Source organism: Lampris incognitus, chromosome 14 (genome assembly GCF_029633865.1).
Source record: "Lampris incognitus isolate fLamInc1 chromosome 14, fLamInc1.hap2, whole genome shotgun sequence".
NCBI lineage: Eukaryota > Metazoa > Chordata > Actinopteri > Lampriformes > Lampridae > Lampris > Lampris incognitus.
In genome coordinates this window covers 49265717-49292051 of record NC_079224.1, presented here as the reverse complement: position 1 = coordinate 49292051, position 26335 = coordinate 49265717, and the positions used below count along the sequence as shown (strand labels likewise).

At 46.0% G+C, this 26335-nt stretch overlaps 1 protein-coding gene across 1 annotated transcript; it reads right to left on the bottom strand.

The window, feature by feature from the left end:
• Nucleotides 1-100: 100 nt before the first annotated feature.
• Nucleotides 101-25884, bottom strand: ift57 (intraflagellar transport 57 homolog (Chlamydomonas)). Its single transcript, XM_056292994.1, has 12 exons — nt 25634-25884; nt 25171-25335; nt 22727-22901; nt 22063-22181; nt 18885-18975; nt 18551-18619; nt 14208-14330; nt 13762-13833; nt 13350-13481; nt 10040-10102; nt 2615-2681; nt 101-1191 (listed from the first exon to the last, which is right to left on the bottom strand). The coding sequence occupies exons 2-12, from the start codon at nt 25305-25307 to the stop codon at nt 992-994; spliced, it is 1248 nt and encodes a 415-aa protein (XP_056148969.1). The 5' UTR covers nt 25308-25335; nt 25634-25884; the 3' UTR covers nt 101-991.
• Between the last annotated feature and the right edge of the window lie 451 nt (nt 25885-26335).

The following is a 26335-nucleotide window of genomic DNA, read 5'->3' as shown; positions in this document are numbered from 1 at the left end:
TTTCATTTTGTAAAAACAACAAGGTGAAGAGACGGTCGACTCTTTATGACACGAACCAGGAGGAGCTTTATGAAACATGACATGCTTTAAAAAAAAACCTCATAAAACTTATGAAATACTTTATGATTCCCTTTTCCACAGAGACACTGGGTGAAGGGCAACATTTTATTTGAAGCTGAAGAACAAATCAAATGATTTCAGGGAAATAATCTTCAGCACTACAAAAAAAGACAAACCCCAAAGTTTTCTGGAGCCAAGACAGGAAGTCAGCTGATGATCAGTCAGTGTAAATGTAATCTGCATGTCAGATTTGAAATTTTAAGAATTTTTTAAATGGCAAATTATGCAGCATTCTGAAAAAATGTGGTACCTTCCTATGTTGTATTGAATTCAGCGAAAAACTGCAGGGACTGACCAGAAAAACCAGTATGGACACCAGGGCCACTTGGTTTAATCTCCTACTTGTTCATTTAAAATGCCATTCTCAACGTGTAAGGTGAGTTTTATTACTGAACATGTTCGTTCTGCATTGTTTTCCTATCTAAACGTTCAACTCAACAGCTTTGTAGTGTAAGATTGTTCAATATAGAAAACCCATCATCAACACCCCGCTTCAAACACGCATCTAGACCCTGGAAGCTTCACATGAGACATACAACTAAACACGAAAATATCAGCTCAGGAACAGCTCAAAGAACCAAATCTATTGACCTTTACCTCAAAAAGCTGTTTAATATTGTCTCCCTGACAGGCCGACAACACACGTCTACCACAAGTCACGCCTTCTAAACGAAACTAAATCTTTGGTTTTTCCTTTCTGCTTCCTCGTTGACTCCTGCAGTTATGAAATAATGTGTTTTCAAAGTCCCAGGAGCCATAACAGTCCCTCCACACATGAAGACAGCATTAGTTTAATCCCAGAAGATACAGTCAAACTCCTCATAGGGAGGAGGAGGAGGTGAGGTAGGAGGTGAGGTGGTCCAGTGGCAGCTCACCCATAGGGTCCGGCGGTGACGGCGGTGGCGGCAGCGGGCTCTGGGATGTTGGTGGCATGCATGTCTCTGGTCATGTTGGACTTCTCTTTGAGTTTGGCCTGCAGCAGCGTGTGCTCCACCACGCCGATGCGGATTTCCATCTGAAGAATCTCCTGCTTCAGTTTGGTCAAACTCTGCTTGATCCTCACCACTGGTGCTGCAGGGGGAGAACCGTCACGTGCATTTGAGCGAGACATTAAACCCCTATCTGCCCCCAAACCTGTAACCTCAAGGGCCCTTTTTAAATGAGCTATAGTGCATGGTCTAAGTGCATGGTGCAAGGGCATTTAGGTTGTGTCCAAATCCACTTTTGCTTGTTAAACGACGCATAATCTGAGCGCAAAGTAAGTCGCGAGGCACAAAGGGGTTGACCTTAGCCTCTTAATTAGGGCAGCACAGTTGCGCAGTGGTTAGCACTGTTGCCTCACAGCAAGAAGGTCCTGGGTTCAAACCCCGGGGTTGTCCAACCTTGGGGGTCGTCCAACCTTGGGGGTCGTCCCAGGTCATCCTCTGTGTGGAGTTTGCATGTTCTCCCTGTGTCTGCAGTGGGTTTTCTATGGGTGCTCCGGTTTTCCTCATCATCAAAAAGACATGCATGTTAGGGTTAATACTTCTGTCTGTGCCCCTGAGCAAGGCATGGCAAGACGAACTGGAGTTGGTCCCCGGGTGCTGCATGGCGGCTGCCCACTGCTCTTAGCTACACAGCTAGGATGGGTTAAATGCAGAGCATAATTTCCCCACAGGGATCATTAAAATATATCAATATCAAATTAATTAATCATAGGTGTGTTTTGGGCGCTATTTAAATGGCAGCTTCGGCAAGTTGGAGAAATGAACGGTTTTCTGCTGAGGAAACGGATCTGCTACTAGCAACGGCACGCTAGTTAGCAAGCTAGCTAGCTATCAATGAAGAGTCTTATGAAGTCAACCTGATGAGAATTGTCTGTTTACAGTGAGGGGGCGCTAACACATGTACAAAAAATCACATTATACTTCTGAAACTGAAAAAAGTGACTCCTAGCATTAGAATCAGACTGTAAAACCTGACTGGCTGGGTTCAAATCATGACCATTAATCTTTTATATACTGAAACTCAAAACAAAAAAATCTTTGAAATGCTTGCCAATATTTAAAAGTGACATTGTAAACCATGCACAGAACACACATCACCCAGTACAAAATATACCTTACAGATTTCACTAGAGGAGCTGTATTACCCACAATGTCCCCTCACCGACAACGGAAATCCACCCAATACAATGCTTCCGGTCAGAATTCTCTGCATTCCTCTTTGCTTATCTTCGTGGCTTCAGCAAGCGCTCACATACGCTAGCTTCCTTCCAAAATAAACAAGGCAAACCCACGCTTACCGTCCTGACCACAGCCAAGAAAACAACAGTGCTTCCCGGGAACAACACACTCCCCGTATCACATGGGCTCAGTGTGCTGCTGGACTACTTCTCAGATGAAAAAACCAGAAAGAAAACCAAAGAACAAACGGAAGGAATCAACGTCATCTGAGAAGCTGTGCTGGAAGCCTGTTCTCCCTGAGGAACCAGAAGAAGGTTCCAGAAACTCACCTCCATCAGACATACTGCTCCCCTTCTCCTCCATCTCCTGCTTCACCTTCTCCAGCTCCTCACTGATCTGAACACACACACACACACACACACACACACACACACACACACACACACACACACACACACACACACACACACACACACACACACACAACTGCCATCAGAGGTTGATCCTATTAGTTATTTACAGTGACAATCCTGATGATTTGAATGTCCTTTCTGGTACTTTCTGTCTCTGGTGTAGTTAAGACCAGACCAGAACTAGTCCACAAATCTCCAGACCCTGCAGACGGCAGCAGGGTGTGATATGGAGGGTGATGTCTGGTAGGACTTCACCAGGAAACATGACAGGGTGCATCGTGTTTTCATCTTCTTCACAGCTGCCGGATGAGGAAGAAGACAGGTAGTGTTGAGTGTGCAGAAGAAGTGAAGGTGTTGTGTGTAACCAGCAGATATGACACAACAAGCTGGTAATAGACCTTCACCAACACATAGTACTACGTCAATAAGTACCAACACATAGTACTACATCAATAAGTACAACTCAGGTTGTTTCATCTGGCGGTGGGGAACGTGCTGACACAACAGCTGACATTGATTTCTGTCAAAGGCAAAGAAATAAAATGTGAAGATGCTTTATTTATTTGTGGTGTTCCAGATGACCTCATAATGGTGGACATGATGAGACAAACAGCCCTGTGTGCTAGGGCTGGGCCATATGGCCTAGAAATAATATCGCAATCTTGTTAGGCTATAATCGTCATACACGATATACATCTGGATAGGTTGGAATCTTCTGTAAAGCATTTCATACTGTGTGATTGAACCGTCTGATGCATACAGTCACAGCAGTATGATGACTCTAGTCGTCTCTGCAGCATTTGTGATCATAAAACATTCTGGTTTATGCCCTGTGTGATGGCCTGGCGGCCTGTCCAGGGTGTCTCCCCGCCTGCCACCCTATGACTGCTGGGATAGGCTCCAGCATCCCCGTGACCCTGAGAGCAGGATAAGCGGTTCAGATAATGGATGGACATTCTGGTTTATATCCACAAGTGTTTTCTATTGGAACAATTTTTAACTTCCAAACTCAAACAAAAAGGGGGAAACACAAACAAGTTAAATGTAACATAAAATGTTTTTATTTGAACTAGTCATTTACACACTTGGGCTTTCAACAGCTGTTAAATGACAATAAATAATGCATAATGCAGGCCAGGCCTACACACTGTACCCTGCTTCTATAGAGCTCTATAGAACCAGGGTACCCCGGTTGTATACAGCACACGCTCAACCAAGACCCTTAACAACAACACAGTTCAGAGCAACAAAAAAGTGCACTCGACAAGAAACTCTTGAGGAAGGCACTTCCAAACAACACAGGTTAAAGTGCACTTTTAATGCATGTTTATGACACCAGCTTATCTAAAAGACATACATAAATAAAGACCGCATGGTGCCTGAACCACAGAGGCAGAGTTCCAGGCTGTCAGTGTGAGAAACCACTGTGCAGAACAACAGTAACGTCACACAGGTGTGTGTGTGTGTGTGTGTGTGTGTGTGTGTGTGTATGTGTGTGTATATGTGTGTGTGTGTGTGTGTGTGTGTGTTGTGATAGGTTACTGTGCATATCAATGAGGGAAAAATGGAATGTGAGGCATGTGTAGGAATGTATGTGCATGTGTACCACTTGTCAGTACCAACAGGTTGTCTAGAGGTTTTGTGCAAAAAACACAAACCTATCAGCCGCTTCTGGCTTGAGTGATGCCCAGGAGCAAGTAACTATATTCCCACTGGTACTAAATACCCTTTCCGATGGGGAACTGGTGGCGGGCACACACACATATTTTTGAGCCAAAATTTTCAGGTTTGGGAACATTTCCTCATGGTCATTCCACCAGCACAGGGGATCTGATTCACAGTCCATACCAACACCCTGCAAGTAGGAAGACGACCCTATTTAACCTGCTCTCTGTGGGAGGTCCACACCAACACCCTGTAAGTAGGAAGACGACCCTGTTTAACCTGCTCTCTGTGTAAGGTCCATACCAACACCCTGCAAGTAGGAAGACGACCCTGTTTAACCTGATCTCTGTGTGAGGTCCACACCAACACCCTGCAAGTAGGAAGACGACCCTATTTAACCTGCTCTCTGTGGGAGGTCCACACCAACACCCTGTAAGTAGGAAGACGACCCTGTTTAACCTGCTCTCTGTGTAAGGTCCATACCAACACCCTGCAAGTAGGAAGACGACCCTGTTTAACCTGCTCTCTGTGGGAGGTCGACACCAACACCCTGCAAGTAGGAAGACGACCCTATTTAACCTGCTCTCTGTGTGAGGTCCACACCAACACCCTGCAAGTAGGTCCACACCAACACCCTGCAAGTAGGAAGATGACCCTATTTAACCTGCTCTCTGTGTGAGGTCCACACCAACACCCTGCAAGTAGGAAGACGACCCTGTTTAACCTGCTCTCTGTGTGAGGTCCACACCAACACCCTGCAAGTAGGTCCACACCAACACCCTGCAAGTAGGAAGATGACCCTATTTAACCTGCTCTCTGTGGGAGGTCCACACCAACACCCTGCAAGTAGGTCCACACCAACACCCTGCAAGTAGGAAGACGACCCTATTTAACCTGCTCTCTGTGGGAGGTCCACACCAACACCCTGCAAGTAGGAAGACAACCCTGTTTAACCTGCTCTCTGTGGGAGGTCCACACCAACACCCTGCAAGTAGGAAGACAACCCTGTTTAACCTGCTCTCTGTGGGAGGTCCACACCAACACCCTGCAAGTAGGAAGACGACCCTATTTAACCTGCTCTCTGTGGGAGGTCCACACCAACACCCTGCAAGTAGGAAGATGACCCTATTTAACCTGCTCTCTGTGGGAGGTCCACACCAACACCCTGCAAGTAGGTCCACACCAACACCCTGCAAGTAGGAAGACGACCCTATTTAACCTGCTCTCTGTGGGAGGTCCACACCAACACCCTGTAAGTAGGAAGATGACCCTATTTAACCTGCTCTCTGTGGGAGGTCCACACCAACACCCTGCAAGTAGGTCCACACCAACACCCTGCAAGTAGGAAGACGACCCTATTTAACCTGCTCTCTGTGGGAGGTCCACACCAACACCCTGCAAGTAGGAAGACAACCCTGTTTAACCTGCTCTCTGTGGGAGGTCCACACCAACACCCTGCAAGTAGGAAGACAACCCTGTTTAACCTGCTCTCTGTGGGAGGTCCACACCAACACCCTGCAAGTAGGAAGACAACCCTGTTTAACCTGCTCTCTGTGGGAGGTCCACACCAACACCCTGCAAGTAGGAAGACAACCCTGTTTAACCTGCTCTCTGTGGGAGGTCCACACCAACACCCTGCAAGTAGGAAGACGACCCTATTTAACCTGCTCTCTGTGGGAGGTCCACACCAACACCCTGCAAGTAGGAAGACGACCCTATTTAACCTGCTCTCTGTGTGAGGTCCACACCAACACCCTGCAAGTAGGAAGACAACCCTGTTTTAACCTGCTCTCTGTGGGAGGTCCACACCAACACCCTGCAAGTAGGAAGACGACCCTATTTAACCTGCTCTCTGTGTGAGGTCCACACCAACACCCTGCAAGCAGGAAGACAACCCTATTTAACCTGCTCTCTGTGGGAGGTCCACACCAACACCCTGTAAGTAGGAAGATGACCCTGTTTAACCTGCTCTCTGTGTGAGGTCCACACCAACACCCTGCAAGTAGGAAGACGACCCTATTTAACCTGCTCTCTGTGTGAGGTCCACACCAACACCCTGCAAGTAGGAAGATGACCCTGTTTAACCTGCTCTCTGTGGGAGGTCCACACCAACACCCTGCAAGTAGGAAGATGACCCTGTTTAACCTGATCTCTGTGGGAGGTCCACACCAACACCCTGCAAGTAGGAAGACAACCCTATTTAACCTGCTCTCTGTGGGAGGTCCACACCAACACCCTGCAAGTAGGTCCACACCAACACCCTGCAAGTAGGAAGACAACCCTGTTTAACCTGCTCTCTGTGGGAGGTCCACACCAACACCCTGCAAGTAGGAAGACGACCCTATTTAACCTGCTCTCTGTGGGAGGTCCACACCAACACCCTGCAAGTAGGAAGACGACCCTGTTTTAACCTGCTCTCTGTGTGGGGTCCACACCAACACCCTGCAAGTAGGAAGACGACCCTGTTTAACCTGCTCTCTGTGTGGGGTCCACACCAACACCCTGCAAGTAGGAAGACGACCCTGTTTAACCTGATCTCTGTGGGAGGTCCACACCAACACCCTGCAAGTAGGAAGACGACCCTATTTAACCTGATCTCTGTGGGAGGTCCACACCAACACCCTGCAAGTAGGAAGACGACCCTGTTTAACCTGCTCTCTGTGTGAGGTCCACACCAACACCCTGCAAGTAGGAAGACAACCCTGTTTAACCTGCTCTCTGTGTGAGGTCCACACCAACACCCTGCAAGTAGGAAGACAACCCTGTTTAACCTGCTCTCTGTGTGAGGTCCACACCAACACCCTGCAAGTAGGAAGACGACCCTATTTAACCTGCTCTCTGTGTGAGGTCCACACCAACACCCTGCAAGTAGGAAGACGACCCTATTTAACCTGCTCTCTGTGGGAGGTCCACACCAACACCCTGCAAGTAGGAAGACGACCCTGTTTTAACCTGCTCTCTGTGGGAGGTCCACACCAACACCCTGCAAGTAGGAAGACGACCCTGTTTTAACCTGCTCTCTGTGGGAGGTCCACACCAACACCCTGCAAGTAGGAAGACGACCCTGTTTTAACCTGCTCTCTGTGGGAGGTCCACACCAACACCCTGCAAGTAGGAAGACAACCCTATTTAACCTGCTCTCTGTGGGAGGTCCACACCAACACCCTGCAAGTAGGAAGACGACCCTATTTAACCTGCTCTCTGTGGGAGGTCCACACCAACACCCTGCAAGTAGGAAGACGACCCTGTTTTAACCTGCTCTCTGTGGGAGGTCCACACCAACACCCTGCAAGTAGGAAGACAACCCTATTTAACCTGCTCTCTGTGTGAGGTCCACACCAACACCCTGCAAGTAGGAAGACAACCCTGTTTAACCTGCTCTCTGTGGGAGGTCCACACCAACACCCTGCAAGTAGGAAGACGACCCTGTTTAACCTGCTCTCTGTGTGGGGTCCACACCAACACCCTGCAAGTAGGAAGACGACCCTGTTTTAACCTGCTCTCTGTGCGAGTGTACGGCAGAGGTTGTTGTTGCCCTTTTGAAGAAGCTAGCAAGGGTTTTCTTTTTTGGTGGCTCTGATGCTGTTTGAGTTTCATGAGGCTGTGAAGCAGCTGACTCAGCTGTGTCCTGGTCAGACAGTATTTCCTCCATGTCAGAAATGGCTCTGCACTTGATTGCCTCCGCCTTTTCCTCTGAAATGTAAGTAGTTTTGAACCTCGGGTCCACTAACGATGCCATGTCCAGCAGGTCGTTGGTGGCAGGGTCAGCAAATGTCTCCTTCAGGTAATCCAGGATGGAGACTTTGATGGACTGGGTCAGTGCAGTGTCATCCTCCTGAATTGCTGAGATGCTGGAGTGGAAGAGTGAAGCCCAGGCTTGACGTAGGACACAGTGACGTAGTACTCCCCTGATAAAGCATCTGTGAATTCCACCAGGGGTTTTACAGCCTAGTGCACTGACTCCAGGACTTCCAGGTCTTGCCAGGTCAGAACGAGGTCCCTGTTTTATTTGTCTGAGGGCAAGGCTTGAGAAATTGCTCGCTCCTACTCCAGCACCTGCTCAATCATCTTCTGCCTGGACCCCCACCTGGTAGGGGACTCTGCCTGGATCCCCACCTGGTAGGGGACTGTGTCTGGATCCCCACCTGGTAGGGGACTCTGTCTGGATCCCCACCTGGTAGGGGACTCTGTCTGGATCCCCACCTGGTAGGGGACTGTCTGGATCCCCACCTGGTAGGGGACTCTTTGATCAGCTGGTGTGTAGGAATATTAAGCATGCTTCCCAAATGACGTAGCAAATGACGTTGTAAATGATATAGTAAAGAAATCCAAAAATTTAGTCACTCAGCCTAACACCAAAATCATTTTGACAATTATTGATTTACTATAGATCTCCAACCAAATTATTTTCTGGCAACAATATGACAGTTATGCTTCACATCTTTTTGATAAATACATAACCACACACACACACACACACACACTTTTTAATTGCATGAAACAGTTATGTGCTCTCTCTGTGTTATGCGTCTCAGTCAGCTGTTATAACATTGCTGATCCACTAGGGGCAGACAAATACTCACCAATCACAAGGTGCAGCCGATGGCCAAAACATTGCAGTCTCGTCCACTTGTTGAGGCTCACAGCTTGGATTATGTTAGCCCCGTTATCGGTGATGCACACTTGGCGAGCTTCCGTTACGTTCCACGACATGAGCGCATCTTGCAAGCCTTGTGCGATTATCTCGCCTGTATGGTCCCCCGGGAAAAAACTCATTTGAAGGCACAAACTCTTCAACTCCCAGTGGGCGATGTAGTGTACAGTGAAACTAAGATATGGCTCACACGTGCTGCTGGACCACAAGTCGGTAGTTGTGGAGAAGTGGCTCATATTTGTTAGGAGGTGGGCCAACCTTTCTCTCACTGAAATGTACAACTCTGGTAGAGCTTTCTCAGCAAACAATGTGCGACTAGGCAATAAATACTTCATGTGGAGTTTGAGGCATTCTTCGTCTTGTAGTGGGGGGCATTTCACATGGTAAAACAGATTCGTGGTACTGCTGCCTTTCGTGGCAATAGATGTGCTGCATATTTTGCAGATAACTGTTGTTTGTTCAACATCTTCCTTGTAATACCCAAACCACGGCCAGATGATGGATTCGGTGCTGTTTCTTTTCAGAACTAATTCGCTCGCCTCCGTCTTCCATAACCGTTTCCGAACTCGACCATAGACTGTATATAAATAACTCGACACGTTTAATTTAATGTTAAACTGACTTCGGTATTTCACTTCTTTCACTCTCTCCCGACTGCCCTTCCCCTGTTCACGCCAGATTCAATACGCGCCTCACCCACATCACACACACTCACCCAGGAGATCGGTTTGGTTGGGGGATGGGCGGGCGAGTGTATGTGTGGGAAAGAGCCATAGGGGAGAGCGAGTCTCATGACGGAGGCTTATAAAAATACTAGACCATTTGTACTCGATGTTGGTGATAGAGGCATTTAATGCATGGCACGCAGAACAAGCGGCGACACATCGAGTTTATTCGATATATCGCCCACCCCGCTGTGTGCTTACGCAGGCAAACCTCGTTTCTCTGATGGATAATAAACCTGGTTTGGATTGGGAGGAGACATAAAAACAGTACATATAATGGAGGACAAGCCCACTGACCTCTGCCAGGAGTCGGCTCCTCTCCATCACTCCTCCACTGCCCTGCTGATACAGCTCCTTAGCCTGCACACAGAACATACATCGTGTTTACTGGCATCACAGTAATAACGACAACAACACGGCTTCGTTTCCATTAAACACTAATGCTGCAGAGGGACAGAAAGCAACAATACACAACTGAGCAGAAAACTAAGTAAACAGAGGGAATGGAGGTGAATCACCCTCCTGCACATGCACACAGACCAACAGCAACCTCGCTGTCCTGCACTGACGGACCAGCTCAACGTTTTAAAATCTCATACAAACTATTTACACTGCTTTCTTCATTACTATGGTCCAGTGTTTACTAGGGATGGATACTAAAACCTGGTCTTAAACAGGCACTGGTGCTACATCATTAAAGACTGTAGTATTGATAAGCACCGACAGTATAGGTTGGAGAAATTAAGATAATAAATGTACTATGCATTTAGGCTACACAAGTGTTATCATTCACCTTTTATCTCACCAACTCTGTTTCTAATTTGCAATAAAATTAAGACATTCGGGCGTCCGAGTAGCGTGGCGGTCTATTCCGTTGTCTACCAACACGGGGTTTGCCGGTTGAATCCCAGTGTTACCTCCGGCTTGGTCGGGCGCCCCTACAGACACAATTGGCCGCGTCCTGCAGTGCAGACAAATAGTCTAAACTTGATGTGTGAATATGTCCAACATGTCTGGTTACAGACATCGCTACAGACACACCATGACTACCACCGAGGCCTTGCAGTATTTACACCATGACTACCACCGAGGCCTTGCAGTATTTACACCATGACTACCACTGAGGTCTTGCAGTATTTAAACCATGACTACCACTGAGGTCTTGCAGTATTTACACCATGACTACCACCGAGGCGCTGCAGTATTTACAGGCGTTGGACAGCGGCCATTTTAAATGGTTTAAAAACAGTATTACAGTTGTTAAAATGTTAGTTTTGGACAGACACACTACCACATGTGATGCGTTAGTATGTCAGCTGGGCATTTCTCTTGACACACCATAGAGTTTACAAACCGCGGTGGTCCATGCTCGTTTTAGGCAGCAGTGAAATCCTGGTCGTTCTGGTGCTAACTTGTTCCATTTTTTTCTCTTAAAAAATCTAACAACAAGAAGCGATGAGAGTATCGTTAAAGTACTGGATCAATAAACAGTATGGGTAAGCGTAGTAGTATCGTTAAAGTACTGGATCAATAAACAGTATGGGTAAGCGTAGTAGTATCGTTAAAGTACTGGATCGATAAGCAGTAAGGGTAAGCGTAGTAGTATTGTTAAAGTACTGGATCGATAAGCAGTTAGGGTTAGCGTAGTAGTATCGTTAAAGTACTGGATCGATAAGCAGTAAGGGTTAGCGTAGTAGTATCATTAAAGTACTGGATTGATAAGCAGTATGGGTAAGCGTAATAGTATCGTTAAAGTACTGGATTGATAGGCAGTATGGGTAAGCGTAATAGAATCATTAAAGTACTTGAACGATAAGCAGTATGGGTAAGCGTAGTAGTATCTTTAAAGTACTGGATCGATAAGCAGTTAGGGTTAGCATAGTAGTATCGTTAAAGTACTGGATCGATAAGCAGTTAGGGTTAGCGTAGTAGTATCGTTAAAGTACTGGATCGATAAGCAGTATGGGTAAGCGTAATAGTATCGTTAAAGTACTGGATCGATAAGCAGTGTGGGTAAGCGTAGTAGTATCTTTAAAGTACTGGATCGATAAGCAGTATGGGTAAGCGTAGTAGCATCGATAAGATGGTAAGGATACCCATCCCTAACTGGCTTCCTCTCTTTACAGTCTGAACTTTTATTACTTTCATGGAAGAAGAGGTTGCTGCATGTGTGACAGCAGAAGAGCTGAACGGAGGAGAGTGTATTTCATGGGAGGGCAGGATGGAGGTGTATTTCATGGGAAGGCAGGGTGGAGGTGAACAGAGGAGTGTGTATTTCATGGGAAGGCAGGGTGGAGGTGAACGAAAAATGTGTAATTCATGGTAAGGTAGGGTGGAGGTGAACGGAGGAGAGTGTGTATTTCATGGGAGAGCAGGGTGGAGGTGAACGGAGAGTGTGGATTTCATGGGAGAGCAGAATGGAGGTGAACGGAGGAGTGTGTATTTCATGGGAAGGCAGGGTGGAGGTGAACGAAAAGTGTCTATTTCCTGGTAAGGTAGGGTGGAGGTGAACGGAGGAGAGTGTGCATTTCATGGGAAGGCAAGGTGGAGGTGAATGGAGGAGATGTGTATTTCATGGGAAGGCAGGGTGGAGGTGAACGGAGGAGAGTGTGTATTTCATGGGAAGGCAGGGTGGAGGTGAACGGAGGAGAGTGTATTTCATGGGAAGGCAGGGTGGAGGTGAACGAAAAGTGTGTATTTCCTGGTAAGGTAGGGTGGAGGTGAACGGAGGAGAGTGTGCATTTCATGGGAAGGCAAGGTGGAGGTGAATGGAGGAGATGTGTATTTCATGGGAAGGCAGGGTGGAGGTGAACGGAGGAGAGTGTGTATTTCATGGGAAGGCAAGGTGGAGGTGAACGGAGGAGTGTGTATTTCATGGAAAGGTAGGGTGGAGATGAACAAAGGAGAGTGTATTTCATGGGAAGGTAGGGTGGAGGTGAACGGAGGAGAGTGTGCATTTCATGGGAAGGCAGGGTGGAGGTGAATGGAGGAGAGTGTGTATTTCATGGGAGGGCAGGGTGGAGGTGTATTTCATGGGAAGGCAGGGTGGAGGTGAACAGAGGAGAGTGTGTATTTCATGGGAGGGCAGGGTGGAGGTGTATTTCATGGGAAGGCAGGGTGGAGGTGAACAGAGGAGAGTGTGTATTTCATGGGAAGGCAGGATGGAGGTGAACGGAGGGGAGTGTGTATTTCATGGGAAGGCAGGGTGGAGGTGAACGGAGGAGTGTGTATTTCATGGGAAGGCAGGGTGGAGGTGAACGGAGGGGAGTGTGTATTTCATGGGAAGGCAGGGTGGAGGTGAACAGAGGAGAGTGTGTATTTCATGGGAAGGCAGGATGGAGGTGAACGGAGGAGTGTGTATTTCATGGGAAGGCAGGGTGGAGCTGAACGCAGGAGAGTGTGTGTTTCATGGGAAGGCAGGGTGGAGCTGAACGGAGAAGAGTGTATATTTCATGGGAGAGCAGAGTGGAGGTGAATGGAGGGGAGTGTGTAGTTCATGGGAAGGCAGGGTGGAGGTGAACGGAGGGGAGTGTGTAGTTGAGGGGAAGGCAGGATGGAGGTGAACGGAGGGGAGTGTGTAGTTCATGGGAAGGCAGGGTGGAGGTACCTGGCTGAGTTTGGCCTGAGCGTTGCGGTACTCTTGGATCAAATGCTCCAGCTGATTGTTGATGTATTTCTCTCTGCTGCTGACCTTCTCCAGTGTCTTACCAATGTCCTCCTGCAGCTTGTCCAGGTAGACCTCCACACACACACACACACACACACACACACACACACACACACACACACACACACACACACACACACACACACAAACACACACGCATTAGACTATACAACAACTTGAGCACATTAACACCCGTACAGACCAGACAACTTATGACAAACGTGACACAGCACAACATGTCCTTGGTAACGAAATGGGAACAATGAAGGAAGTCACTCAATAATTCCACCAGGTGGCGCTTAAGATCGCCCGCAGCACACAAAACAAACGTGAGGCTGAACCCCAAACCTACCTTGGTCTCCTTCAGGGAAGACTGGATCCCATCTCGGTGTTCATGCATCTGCTCCACGTGGATCCTCCAGTCCTGCAGCAAAGTAGACACATTTAGACAGAAAACAGCAGTTTAGTTCCGTGGTGAAGGCTCGGCGGTCAAGCCCTGAACGGAGAGTGGTTTCCTTACATGACAAAGAGCATTAGAAACCCCACTGGATCTAGAGCTGGGAGCAAGATGGGCACACACCTGAATCCCAAATGTATTTAATTCACCACAAACACCTCCGGAACATCAAATTTAAGAGCCGGTCTTGGCCCTTGCCCCAACATCTTCTGGCAGGCATCTTACCGAGGAGATATTTAGCTGTCTGCCCCTCCCACCTATGGCTGGGAGAAACCTGTTGCTCCACCTAACAACCACACAAGAGCTCCTGCAGGACCCACGGGGCTCAGGGGGTTCGGTACCTTGTTATCTGTCCTGATGGTGACCTTCAGCTGTGGGAGAACTCGCTCCACCTCCAGATTCCACTCAGCGGCGTCCATGTTGGACTCCAGGATGACATCTGGCTTGGAGGACCGCTCTACCTCCTGTTCCACCACAGAAGAAGAAACAGAGAACTGTCATTGTCATCTGGTCATGCTCATGATGCTGCCATCACAACATGTTCAAACACATAACCTCCGTCTGTCGGTCAGAACAGGGTTAGTTTCAGCACTACGGCTCTTCTGGTTGATTTGCAGAAGTGGACTACATTCATTTCATTTTCATCTCAATGGCCAACTGAAACCAGGACTTGAAGATTAACGAGTAGTCATCTCAATAACACGTGTACATCAGACTTTAGAATGAAAGAACTTTTTACAGATCATTTGTACAGTGGACGAGCTGAAAGGAAAGTGAATTTAAACTGCATCAGACTGTGTCCCGGTCAGGGAGGACGGCAGGAAGGCAGTAGTGGAGAGAAGACACCCATGAGACACTGGTATTACATCACGCTACGATTGCTGATAAGAGCAGTTTTAACCAACTTGCATACTGTTCTTAAACTCACGGGCTATGAAGTTCCAGGACCTGGTAGAATTCAAGACTGCACACATGTTGTACGAAGCAAGATATAACCTACTTCCTGGCAACATACGACAACTGTTCTCAGATAGCGGGGGGGGGGGTACAATTTAAGAGGAAAAGTGAATTTTAAGAAACACCGTGTTTGTACAACTCGTAGAAGTATGAGTACTTCAAATGATGGGGTAAGTTAGTGGAATGGTCTAGATGAAGAACTCAAGGGAAGCACAAGTTTAAATCCATTCAAGGGGTACAAAATATACTGTAAAGGAGGTACAAGGATGAGGAGCAGGTTTTGCTCCTCTCGTGACCATGACACACATGGTGCATGCTGTTATTGCCGTTTCTTGGAAATCATTATTATTGTTTTCTTTGTTTTCTGCTGTTTTAATGTTTTTATTGCTTTTATCGTTTTTCACTGAGTCATTGTGAGACAGTTATTGAGAATGATGTGTAAAAAACTGAGTTTATTATGTAGGTTTATTAACTGAGCATTAGACAGGGGCAGGAAGTTATAAGCAGTAACTTCCTCCTGCTCTTTTTCCAACATATGAGATTTTTGTTGGATTCTTCTGGTTTTATTTTGATTATTTGTTTTTTGGGGTTTTTTATGCTTGGTCGTTTTTTTATTTTATTTTGCATGTTCGAAATAAAGACATTTGAATTTGAACACTGATCAGCCAAAACATTAAAACCACCTGCCTAACATTGTGTAGGTCCCCCTGGTGCCACCAAAACAGCTCTGACCCGTCAAGGCATGGACTCCACAAGACCTCTGAAGGTGTCCTCTGGTATCTGGCAACAAGACGCTAGCAGCAGATCCTTTAAGTCCTGTAAGTTGTGAGGTGGGACCTCCATGGATCCGACTTGTTTGTCCAGCACATTCCACAGATGCTTGATCGGATTGAGATCTAGAATTTGGAGACCAGGGCAGCACCTTGAGCTCTTTGTCATGCCCCTCAAACCATTCCTGAACAGTTTTTGCAGTGTGGCAGGAAGCATCTTCCTGCTGAAAGAGGCCACTGTCATCAGGGAATACCGTTGCCCTGAAGGGGTGTACGTGGTCTGTAATGATGTTTAGGTAGGTGGTACGTGTCAAAGTAACATCCACATGAATGCCAGGACTCAAGGTTTCCCAGCAGAACATTGTCCAGAGCACCACACTGCCTTCGCCGGCTTGCCTTCTTCCCATAGTGCATCCTGGTGCCATCTCTTCCCCAGGTAAATGATGCACACACATCCAGCCGTCCCCATGATGTAAAAGAAAACGTGACTCATCAGACCAGGCCACCTTCTTCCACTGCTCCATGGTCCAGTTCTGATGACAACCAGTTGGGTTAAGGGGTCAAGTACAGGAGTAGTACCTTTCCTAGATGGCCTTTCGTGGCATCCTAAACTGGTCTCCATTCACCCCAGCATCATGTGAAGTGCAAAATATAGCCTCTCCGTGATGAACGACCGTCCGTGCGTGGTGAAGAGCCACACTCTCCTCACGGTAATCCTGTTAACGTTGTCAGGAGACGATAGAGCAGAACACGTCGGACGTCGGAAGCACAAATACTCTACTTACCGCCACATGCTTTCGCAGATTTGATGTGGACGTTTTAAAAGCGGATAGCTCTGTCCAGCGGGGCAGGCACCTTTTGCATTGCATTATGAAGCTATTGCTTCGATTGCGTTTGAACGCAAAGAGCTGGCTGAGACGTGACCAAGGATTTCCTTCGCTTTCCGACGCATATCCTCCATGGGAATCCGATGCCTCGGCTTGACAATCATCACAATCGTTGACATCGACCTCCTCCATGATCTCTATCTCTGCTCGGCACCAGCCATCATCCAATGATACAACATTCCAGTGGGAATTCCACGTGCGCGCGCGGCCGCACCATTTCCTTTCGGGTTCCATTGGCCTAGCCCCCCCCCCCCATTTCATTTTTTACTCAGTAACAGGAGGGAGCTCCATTGTAGCAAAGTAAAATACTTGGGTCAAAATGTACTTTCCCCCGTATTCTATAGTCGCAGTGTATATCATCCAGGGCACCTGTAAGTAGTACTTAAAAAATTACAAAGTACTCAAAAAACTACTAAATTACAGTAATGTGAGTAAATGTGATTCGTTACTTTCCACCTGTGTTCTTTAACCATTCTTTGGTAGAAGGACTTGTGTGCTTAGGGTCGTTGTCTTGCTGCATGACCCACGTTCTCTTGAGGTTCAGTTCACGGACAGATGTCCTGACATTTCCCTTAAGAATTCGCTGGTATAATTCAGAATTCATTGTTCCATCAATGATGGCAAGCCATCCTGGCCCAGATGCAGCGAAACAGGCCCAAACCACGATACTACCACCATCACCATGTTTCACAGATGGGATAAGGTTCTTATGCTGGAATGCAGTGTTTTCCTTTCTCCGAACATGACGCTTCTCATTTAAACCAAAAAGTTCTGTTTTGGTCTCATCCAGCCACAAAACATTTTTCCAGTAGCCTTCTGGCTTGTCCACGTGATCTTTAGCAAACTGCAGACGGGCAGCAATGTTCTTTTTGGAGAGCAGTGGCTTTCTGCTTGCAACCCTGCCATGCACACCATTGTTGTTCAGTGTTCTCCTGATGGTGGACTCGTGAACATTAGCCCATGTGAGAGAGGCCTTTAGCTGCTTATAAGTTACTCTGGGTTCCTTTGTGACCTGGCCGACTATTACACGCCTTGCTCTTGGAGTGATCTTTGATGATCGACCATTCCTGGGGAGGGTAACAGTGGTCTTGAATTTCCTCCATTTGTACAGATATGTAATATTGGATCATTTTCCTCAATAAACCAATGACCAAGTATAATATTTTTGTCTCATTTGTTTAATTGGGTTCTCTTTATCTACTTTTAGGACTTGTGTGAAAATCTGATGATCTTTTAGGTCATATTTATGCAGAAATATAGAAAATGCTAAAGGGTTCACAAACTTAGAAGCCCCACTGTACATGAACACCTGTCTCCAGAGGGATTAGACGTGTTTCACTTTATCATTTGTACAGCCCAACCCCACAGTCCTAAAACTGCTCACTATTAGCTCAGCCACAAAATGCTCTTCTTTCGGGAAAACAACCACACCTTTGTTCATCCTGAAGGCAGAAGACAGGTTGGCATGTCCCACAGTCTCCCACGGCCAGGAGAACCGCCTGTATCGGAACAGATGGATCAGGCTGAACCCGCACTCCATGTCGGATAGAAAGAGGTGTCTTTGGAGATGATCTGACCCAGTTGTCCTGCCATCACAATTTGGCCCTTGTCAAAGTCGCTCAGATCCTTATGCTTGCCCATTTCTCCTGCTTCCAACACATCAGCTTCAAGAACTGACTGTTCACCTGCTGCCTAATAAATCCCACCCCCTAACAGGTGCCATGGTAATGAGATAATCAATGTTATTCACTTACCTGTCAGTGGTTTTCATGTTTTGTCTGATCGGTGTAAAAGCCCAACACGACCCACAGATTAAGAAATGCATAACTGCCAAGCAAAACAGTCAAACATGCATGTCAAACATATAGTGCTTCACTAAGTAATTGTGTCCCAAAAATGTCGGTATGCAAAAGCGCCTCTTTTCCTATTATCTGCAGCACATCATTTATTTTGACCAAGCATGCGCACCTGCTCACCAGTTATGTGCAACTCTAGTTATATGAGAACTTCAACAGTAGAAGAGTCATAAAGGCCACGTGTTCAAATAAGGTCGCTCCTAAGAAAACTCACACTCTGATTGGTCCTTGATTTCAGGGCCTCCAGGTCGATGACATTCTCCTCCTCATCATCTGGATCCTCCTACATTTAACAATAAAATATTCATATTATCAATAAAATTCATTCACAAAAGTTGTCTGAGGAGAAGTACCGCCTGCTTTAAAAGACAATAATAAGTGAAAAAAGTGAAAAAATTAAACAGGAAAATCCTGTTTGAAGTAAAAAGGTGCAACAACTCAAGTATAACATTTACTGACTGTGTTTCTGATGACAGGAAAGGCTTTTGCTAGATTAAGATTAAATGATTTTGAGGAAGAGGGTGTGGAATAAGAAGAGGAACACCTACAATCAACTCCTCCTCCACTTTACTGAGCGTGAGCTCAGTGTTGTCCTCCAATACAGACTCTTCTTCAGCGGTCTCTTTAGGGTAGATTGGCCTGAGGAGAGGAAAAAAAGGTAGTGAGGGGTTTAGTTTATCTGCCATTGCCAATTAGTGGTTCTGAATAAAACCATATATCTCAGGGGTCCTGCCCCAACACGGCACATCCACGATCTGATCCCTCGCCATAACCAGGGCTCCTATTCTCCATATTAGAATCAGCTTTTCGTAAACATATATGTAGTAGAACATTTCCTCCAGCGTAAAAACTGTTCAGCCAACAGGCTTCTCCAGGATGACATAAACCACTAAGATATTTATACATGTATATTTAGACAGAATACATATGCCTGAATGAGAGGGAGGACAGTGGAATGGTGAGGATGCAAGGAGTAGAGGTGACGAAGGCGTATGAGTTTAAATACTTGCGGTCAACTGACCACAGTAACGGGGAGTGCAGAAGAGAGGTGAAGAAGAGAGTGCAGGCAGGGTGGAGTGGGAGGAGAAGAGTGTCAGGAGTAATTTGTGACAGAAGGGTACCAGCAAGAGTTAAAGGGAAGGTTTACAAGATGGTTGTGAGACTAGCTATGTTATATGGTTTGGAGACAGTGGCACTGATGAAAAGACAGGAGGCAGAGCTGGAGGTGATGAAGATGCTAAGATTTTCATTGGGAGTGATGAAGAAGGACAGGGTTAGGAACCAGTATATTAGAGGGACAGCTCAGGTTGGACGGTTTGGAGACAAAGCAAGAGAGGCAAGATTGAGATGGTTTGGACATGTGTGGAGGAGAGATACTGGGTATATTGGGAGAAGGATGCCGAATATGGAGCTGCCAGGGAAGAGGAGAAGAGGAAGGCCAAAGAGGAGGTTTATGGATGTGGTGAGGGAGGAATTGCAGGTGGCTGGTGTGACAGAGGAAGATGCAGAGGACAGGAAGAGATGGAGACGGATGATCCACTGTGGCGAGCCCTAACGGGAACAGTCAAAAGTAGTAGTAGAGATATTTAGATTTAACAAGAAACCCAGCCACTGGGGATGAACAAGCCAGTGCATTCTTAGTGCTGGTCCCAAGCCCGGATAAATGGGGAGGGTTGTGTCAGAAAGGGCATCCGGTGTAAAATCTTTGCAAATCAAGTATGCGGATCATAAATCAGATTTCCATACTGGAATGGATGATCCACTGTGGCAACCCCTAACGGCAGCAGAGAAAGCAGTTGCAGATTTAGATTGAACAAGAACCAAACAATGTGTTTCCTGCTGTTCACAGATATAATTCCGATTTATGACATCCTGCTTTTGTAATTATTCCTATATCAAACAAACTCCCTTTGATTTATTCACGTCAGTATATTGTTTTTCTGATCTGATCTGAATTAGTTACCTGCTGCCGCACCAGAGTAGTATTCCAGAGGACTGAGAGCGTTTGGGCTTCTTTAACCTACTGTACTCTGTTCCACCTACACGAGGTGGGGGGATGGATCCAGGGAAGACCCTGTGTTTCTAAGCCATGATGACTTTAACATGGAAGCCTTCCACTGAACCACAATGTTACACAGACGCCGTGAAGAGGTTTGACGTCATGACTTCTAGATCTTTAAGTGTCTGAATGTTACACAGACGCCGTGAAGAGGTTTGACGTCATGACTTGTAGGTCTGCAAGTGTCTGAATACTACACAGACGCCGTGAAGAGGTTTGACGTCATGACTTGTAGGTCTGTAAGTGTCTGAATGTTACACAGACGCCGTGAAGAGGTTTGACGTCATGACTTGTAGGTCTGTAAGTGTCTGAATGTTACACAGACGCCGTGAAGAGGTTTGACGTCATGACTTGTAGGTCTGCAAGTGTCTGAATACTACACAGACGCCATGAAGAGGTTTGACGTCATGACTTCTAGATCTTTAAGTGTCTGAATGTTACACAGACGCCGTGAAGAGGTTTGACGTCATGACTTCTAGATCTTTAAGTGTCTGAATGTTACACAGACGCCGTGAAGAGGTTTGACGTCATGACTTGTAGGTCTGCAAGTGTCTGAATACTACACAGACGCCGTGAAGAGGTTTGACGTCATGACTTGTAGGTCTGTAAGTGTCTGAATGTTACACAGACGCCGTGAAGAGGTTTGACGTCATGACTTGTAGGTCTGTAAGTGTCTGAATGTTACACAGACGCCGTGAAGAGGTTTGACGTCATGACTTGTAGGTCTGCAAGTGTCTGAATACTACACAGACGCCATGAAGAGGTTTGACGTCATGACTTCTAGATCTTTAAGTGTCTGAATGTTACACAGACGCCGTGAAGAGGTTTGACGTCATGACTTCTAGATCTTTAAGTGTCTGAATGTTACACAGACGCCGTGAAGAGGTTTGACGTCATGACTTCTAGATCTCTAAGTGTCTGAATGCTACACAGACGCTGTGAAGAGGTTTGACGTCATGACTTCTAGATCTTTAAGTGTCTGAATGTTACACAGACACCGTGAAGAGGTTTGACGTCATGACTTCTAGATCTTTAAGTGTCTGAATGTTACACAGACGCCGTGAAGAGGTTTGACGTCATGACTTCTAGATCTTTAAGTGTCTGAATGTTACACAGACACCGTGAAGAGGTTTGACGTCATGGCTTCTAGATCTCTAAGTGTCTGAATGCTACACAGACGCTGTGAAGAGGTTTGACGTCATGACTTCTAGATCTCCAAGTGGTCTCTAAGTGTCTGAAGGGGAATGGTTAGAACATTTATGATTATTGCAGTTTTGACATTTTATTGCAGAAAAGAGGGACTGGAACCTTAAAAATCCTAATATCAACTTGCAATATGGATAATATCCTGATATTTGAAATGTCACAATATTTATCAAGTCAGCATTAAAATGTCATTGCAATATCAGATCAGGAGGGAGCTGCTGATTCCCAGCCCTATAATGGATGGATTGCATTTAATCTACTGTACTCTAATGTAAAAAAGTATACTCTAACGTACTCTAATATCTACTACTACTACTTTCGGCTGTTCCCATTAGGGGTCGCCACAGCGGATCATCTGTGTAATGTACCACTTAATGTACCGTCTAATGTACTCTACTATAATGTAATCTAAACTGCATATTGCCAGTTGGCTTTAGCACTATCAGTCAAATGTATACTACCTATGAAAAGAAAAACCTTTCTTTTTCAGGGCTTCTTCTGCAAGTCGGTCCAACACGAAGCAGACGTGCTCTCCCGAGCCAGCTTTCAGTTTGGATGGAGGAAAGTCCACCCGGACTCCCTGAAATACAAACAGGACAACGCAGCTCACAGCTGAGAAGTGATGGAATCGCTCATCTTGGCAGAGACTCTACGACACAGAGAAGCTGACCTGGAATAACACCTCAGTCTGGTGTTCACATAACTATGGAGATTGTTTCTTTACTATCTTGTTTCTATTCTCACACTGCCATGGTCATAGACTGACTCACTTCACTACTCTGAGTACTTACCTACACAAAAACCTACACAAAAAACACATCAAGCAAATCATACATGCTCATTATGGGGAAGTATCTAATGAATAAATGAAATGTAAAAAAAAAAAACTATTCTTCTTAACATTAGAGTGTGAAAGTATCTACAGAGAAACACATCAACATGCATGTGTTATCTACCTACCTAGTATGTCAATCTACCTGTCTCTCACCACCTGTCTGTCTGTCTAGTATTAACACCTCAAGTCATTATCTAATAAAATAAATCTGTCTGTCAGAGACACTGAGAGGCAGTGGTGGATTGTTATTGAGATATGGGGGGGGGGGGGGGTAGTGGAGACGTGCATACAAACGCTCGAAGCTCTGTCAGGATGTTGGAAATTGTGGCGAATGGCTCATCGTACTCCTGAGGCTGAACAAAAGGTCTTCCTGCTGCGTTTATCAGCCACGACGCAATGATGGTGAACATGTAGAACTGCTCGCCTGGGTTGGAGGCCATGAAGGGACTCGACACAAAATAATGTCTGGAATAGATGTAGAAGGGAGACATTGTAAGAGAGCATTGAGTTGGGAGCACATTCCAAGTGGGCAAAAGACAGGACATCACATCACAACTCCACAACCTCCCGCTGAGTCCTGACAGGTTCCCCATTACGAGTCTAACAGGAACAACACACTAGTCTGTCTTTAAGGAGTCAAGTTATGACTACAATGTTTACAACAACACTATCATGTCTTACATTCATTTCTCATTAACTGTGTATTCCATCCAAAACAGTGACTGTGTTTAGCAACAAGCCATGGTTCAGCAGAGCTCAAAATGTGATGTAGGAATAAAAACAACGCATTCAAGAGGGGAGATAGAGAACTCTACAAATCCAAAAATATGAATTTGAGCAGGCAGTTAGGGAGGCTAAGGCCAGTTACAAACGCAAGCTGCAGAACAAGCTCCAGGACAAGGACAGCAGAAATGTGTGGCAGGAACTGCAGCAAATTACCACTTGCTACCTTGCTTTGTCTCCAACCTGAGCTGTCCCTCTTCATCACTCCCAATGAAAATCTTAGCATCTTCAACTCTGCCACCTCCAGCTCCACCTCCTGTCTCTTCATCAGTGCCACGGTCTCCAAACCATACAACATAGCTGGTCTCACTACCATCTTGTAAACCTTCCCTTTAAATCTTGCTGGTACCCTTCTGTCAAAAATCACTCCTGACACTCTTCTCCACCCACTCCACGCTGCCTGCACTCTCTTCTTCACCTCTCTTCTGCACTCCCCGTTACTTTGGACAGTTGACCCCAAGTATTTAAACTCATACGCCTTTGCCACCTCCACTCCTTGCATCCTCACCGTTCCACTGTCCTCCCTCTCATTCACGCATAGATATTCCATCTTGCTCTTACTGACTTTCATTCCTCTTCTCTCCAGTGCATACCTCCACCTCTCCAGGCTCTCCTCAACCTGCACCCTACTCTCACTACAGATCACAATGTCATCCGCAAACATCATCGTCCACGGAGACTCCTGCCTGATTTCGTCCGTCAACCTGTCCATCACCATTGAAAACAAGAAAGGGTTCAGAGCCGATCCTTGATGTAATCCCACCTCCACCTTGAACCAATCTGTCATTCCAACCACCACCTCACCACTGTAACACTTCCCTCATACATATCCTGCACCACTCCTACATACGTCTCTGCAACTCCCCACTTCCTCATACAATACCACACCTCCTCTCTCGGCACCCTGTCATATGCTTTCTCTAAATCTACAAAGACACAATGTAACTCTTTCTGGCCTTCTCTATACTTCTCCATCAACATTCTCAAAGCAAACATCACATCTGTGGTGCTCTTTCATGACATGAAACCATACTGCTGCTGCTGATCATCACCTCTCCTCTTAACCTAGCTTCTATTACTCTTTCCCATATCTTCATGCTGTGGCTGATCAACTTTATACCTCTGTAGTTGCTACAGTTCTGCACATCACCCTTGTTCTTGAAAATCTGTACCAGTATGCTTCTTCTCCACTCCTCAGGCATCCTCTCACTTCCCAAGATTGTGTTAAACAATCTAGTTAAAAACTCCACTGCCATCTCCCCTAAACATCTCCATGCCTCCACAGGTATGTCATCAGGACCAACTGCCTTTACACTCTTCATCCTCTTCATAACTTCCCTCACTTCCTCCTTGTTAATCCGCTGAACTTCCTGATTCACTATCCCTACATCATCCAACCTTCTCTCTCTCCCATTTCCTTCATTCATCAGTCCCTGAAAGTATTCCTTCCACCTTCTCAGCAGACTCTCCTCGCTTGTCAGCACATTTCCATCCCTATCCTTCATCACCCTAACCTGCTGCACATCCTTCCCAGCTTGGCCCCTCTGTCCAGCCAATCAGTACAAGTCCTTTTCTCCTTCCTTAGTGTCTAACCTGTCATACAACTCACCATACGCCTTTTCCTTTGTCTTTGCCACCTCTCTCTTCGCTTTACGCTCCATCTCCTTGTACTCCTGTCTACTTTCTTCATCTCTCTGACTATCCCACTTGTTCTTTACCAACCTGTGTCTCATCATACCTGCTGTTTTATCTGTTGACTGATAACCCTTTTTGTTTGACTGTTTTTTGTTGTTGGAGTTGTACTTCTAATTCACAAGTACTTCAGTACTTGTAATTCAGCACTTGGTTGGTTAACGTTGGTTATCTTTAAATGTGCATTATAAATGAACTGACCGGACTATGCGATTCACCAGTCTAAAGTGTAGGCTTATTCTTTACAGTTTACTCTCACCTGGACAAAGCCTTCATGTTGTGCTTGGCGAGAACCTCCTGCTCATAATCCAAAACCTTCAGCTTTTCATGCAGGTCCTCCATAACAGTGAACATGTGATGGGCTTCTCCAGGGCCACGTTCCTCCTCCTCTGTCATTGTAATCTGCAGTGACTCCCCCAGCCACCTGTCGAGAAAGTCACCAGACGAGATGGTTGAAAACGGGTTTTTTCCTCCTCCTCCTCCTCCTTCTCCTTCTTCCAGTCTCACATGTAAAGCATTTAAGACCCAACGTTGGGCGAGCAAGTACATAAGAAACTCGCCACCTTCAAATGTGATTATGTCCGATGCCCGTATTTAATAGTGGCTTTATCTGGTTTCATGTTAACGATTGTCTCTTTTTTTCTTGTTATACTGTTGCCGTACCACAATTGTCTCGCTTAATATCTTTAATTTCAAAATTAATAAGAAATTGTGAAACATACCAGAAGAAACAAGCCGTTTCCAAGATGAGCCCAGCGTTCCCCTCCGTTGTCAAGCAACCGAATGCTAAGTCTAGCTAGCAAGCTAGCTAACACGCAAACACCGCAATTAACACGTAAAACCTTTCACTTTGTAAATCCATTGTTCAGCTCTTTATCCTGCCACGCTGCTTGCCATGTATTTATTTAAACATATATATATATAGTGTCCTTCTTCTGCTTCGTCGTCTTCTTCTCCCCTTCTTCTGCTCCGCTTCTTCTTCTTCTTCTTCTTCGTCGTCGTCTTCTTCTTCTTCTTCTTCTTCTTCTTCTTCAAAACTTTCTGCCCTATAACGCCACCTACTGAACAGCCGTGTGAATCACGGAACTTCTCAAAAAACAATACAGATTCTGCATTATTTTCTTTATATTCTTCTTGAAATACTTATTTTCTTTATTTTGATTTTACAGAATCACAGAATACACGAAACTAAATGCAAATCCTTTACATCAGTAATGCGTCACTCCTGTCGATATTAAGAACTGAAATAAGAAACTAAAGCACCATAGTCAAACCACTGTGATTTCCCCAGAAAGTTCTGTTAAATTCACCTGTAGTGTTACCACCCAACAACTCCCTAAATCTGTCCCCCTCTTCTCTGCTTTAAGCACTCCATCAGCTCATGTTCTACCGTTTGAGCCAGTTGGAGATAATCACACCTTTCA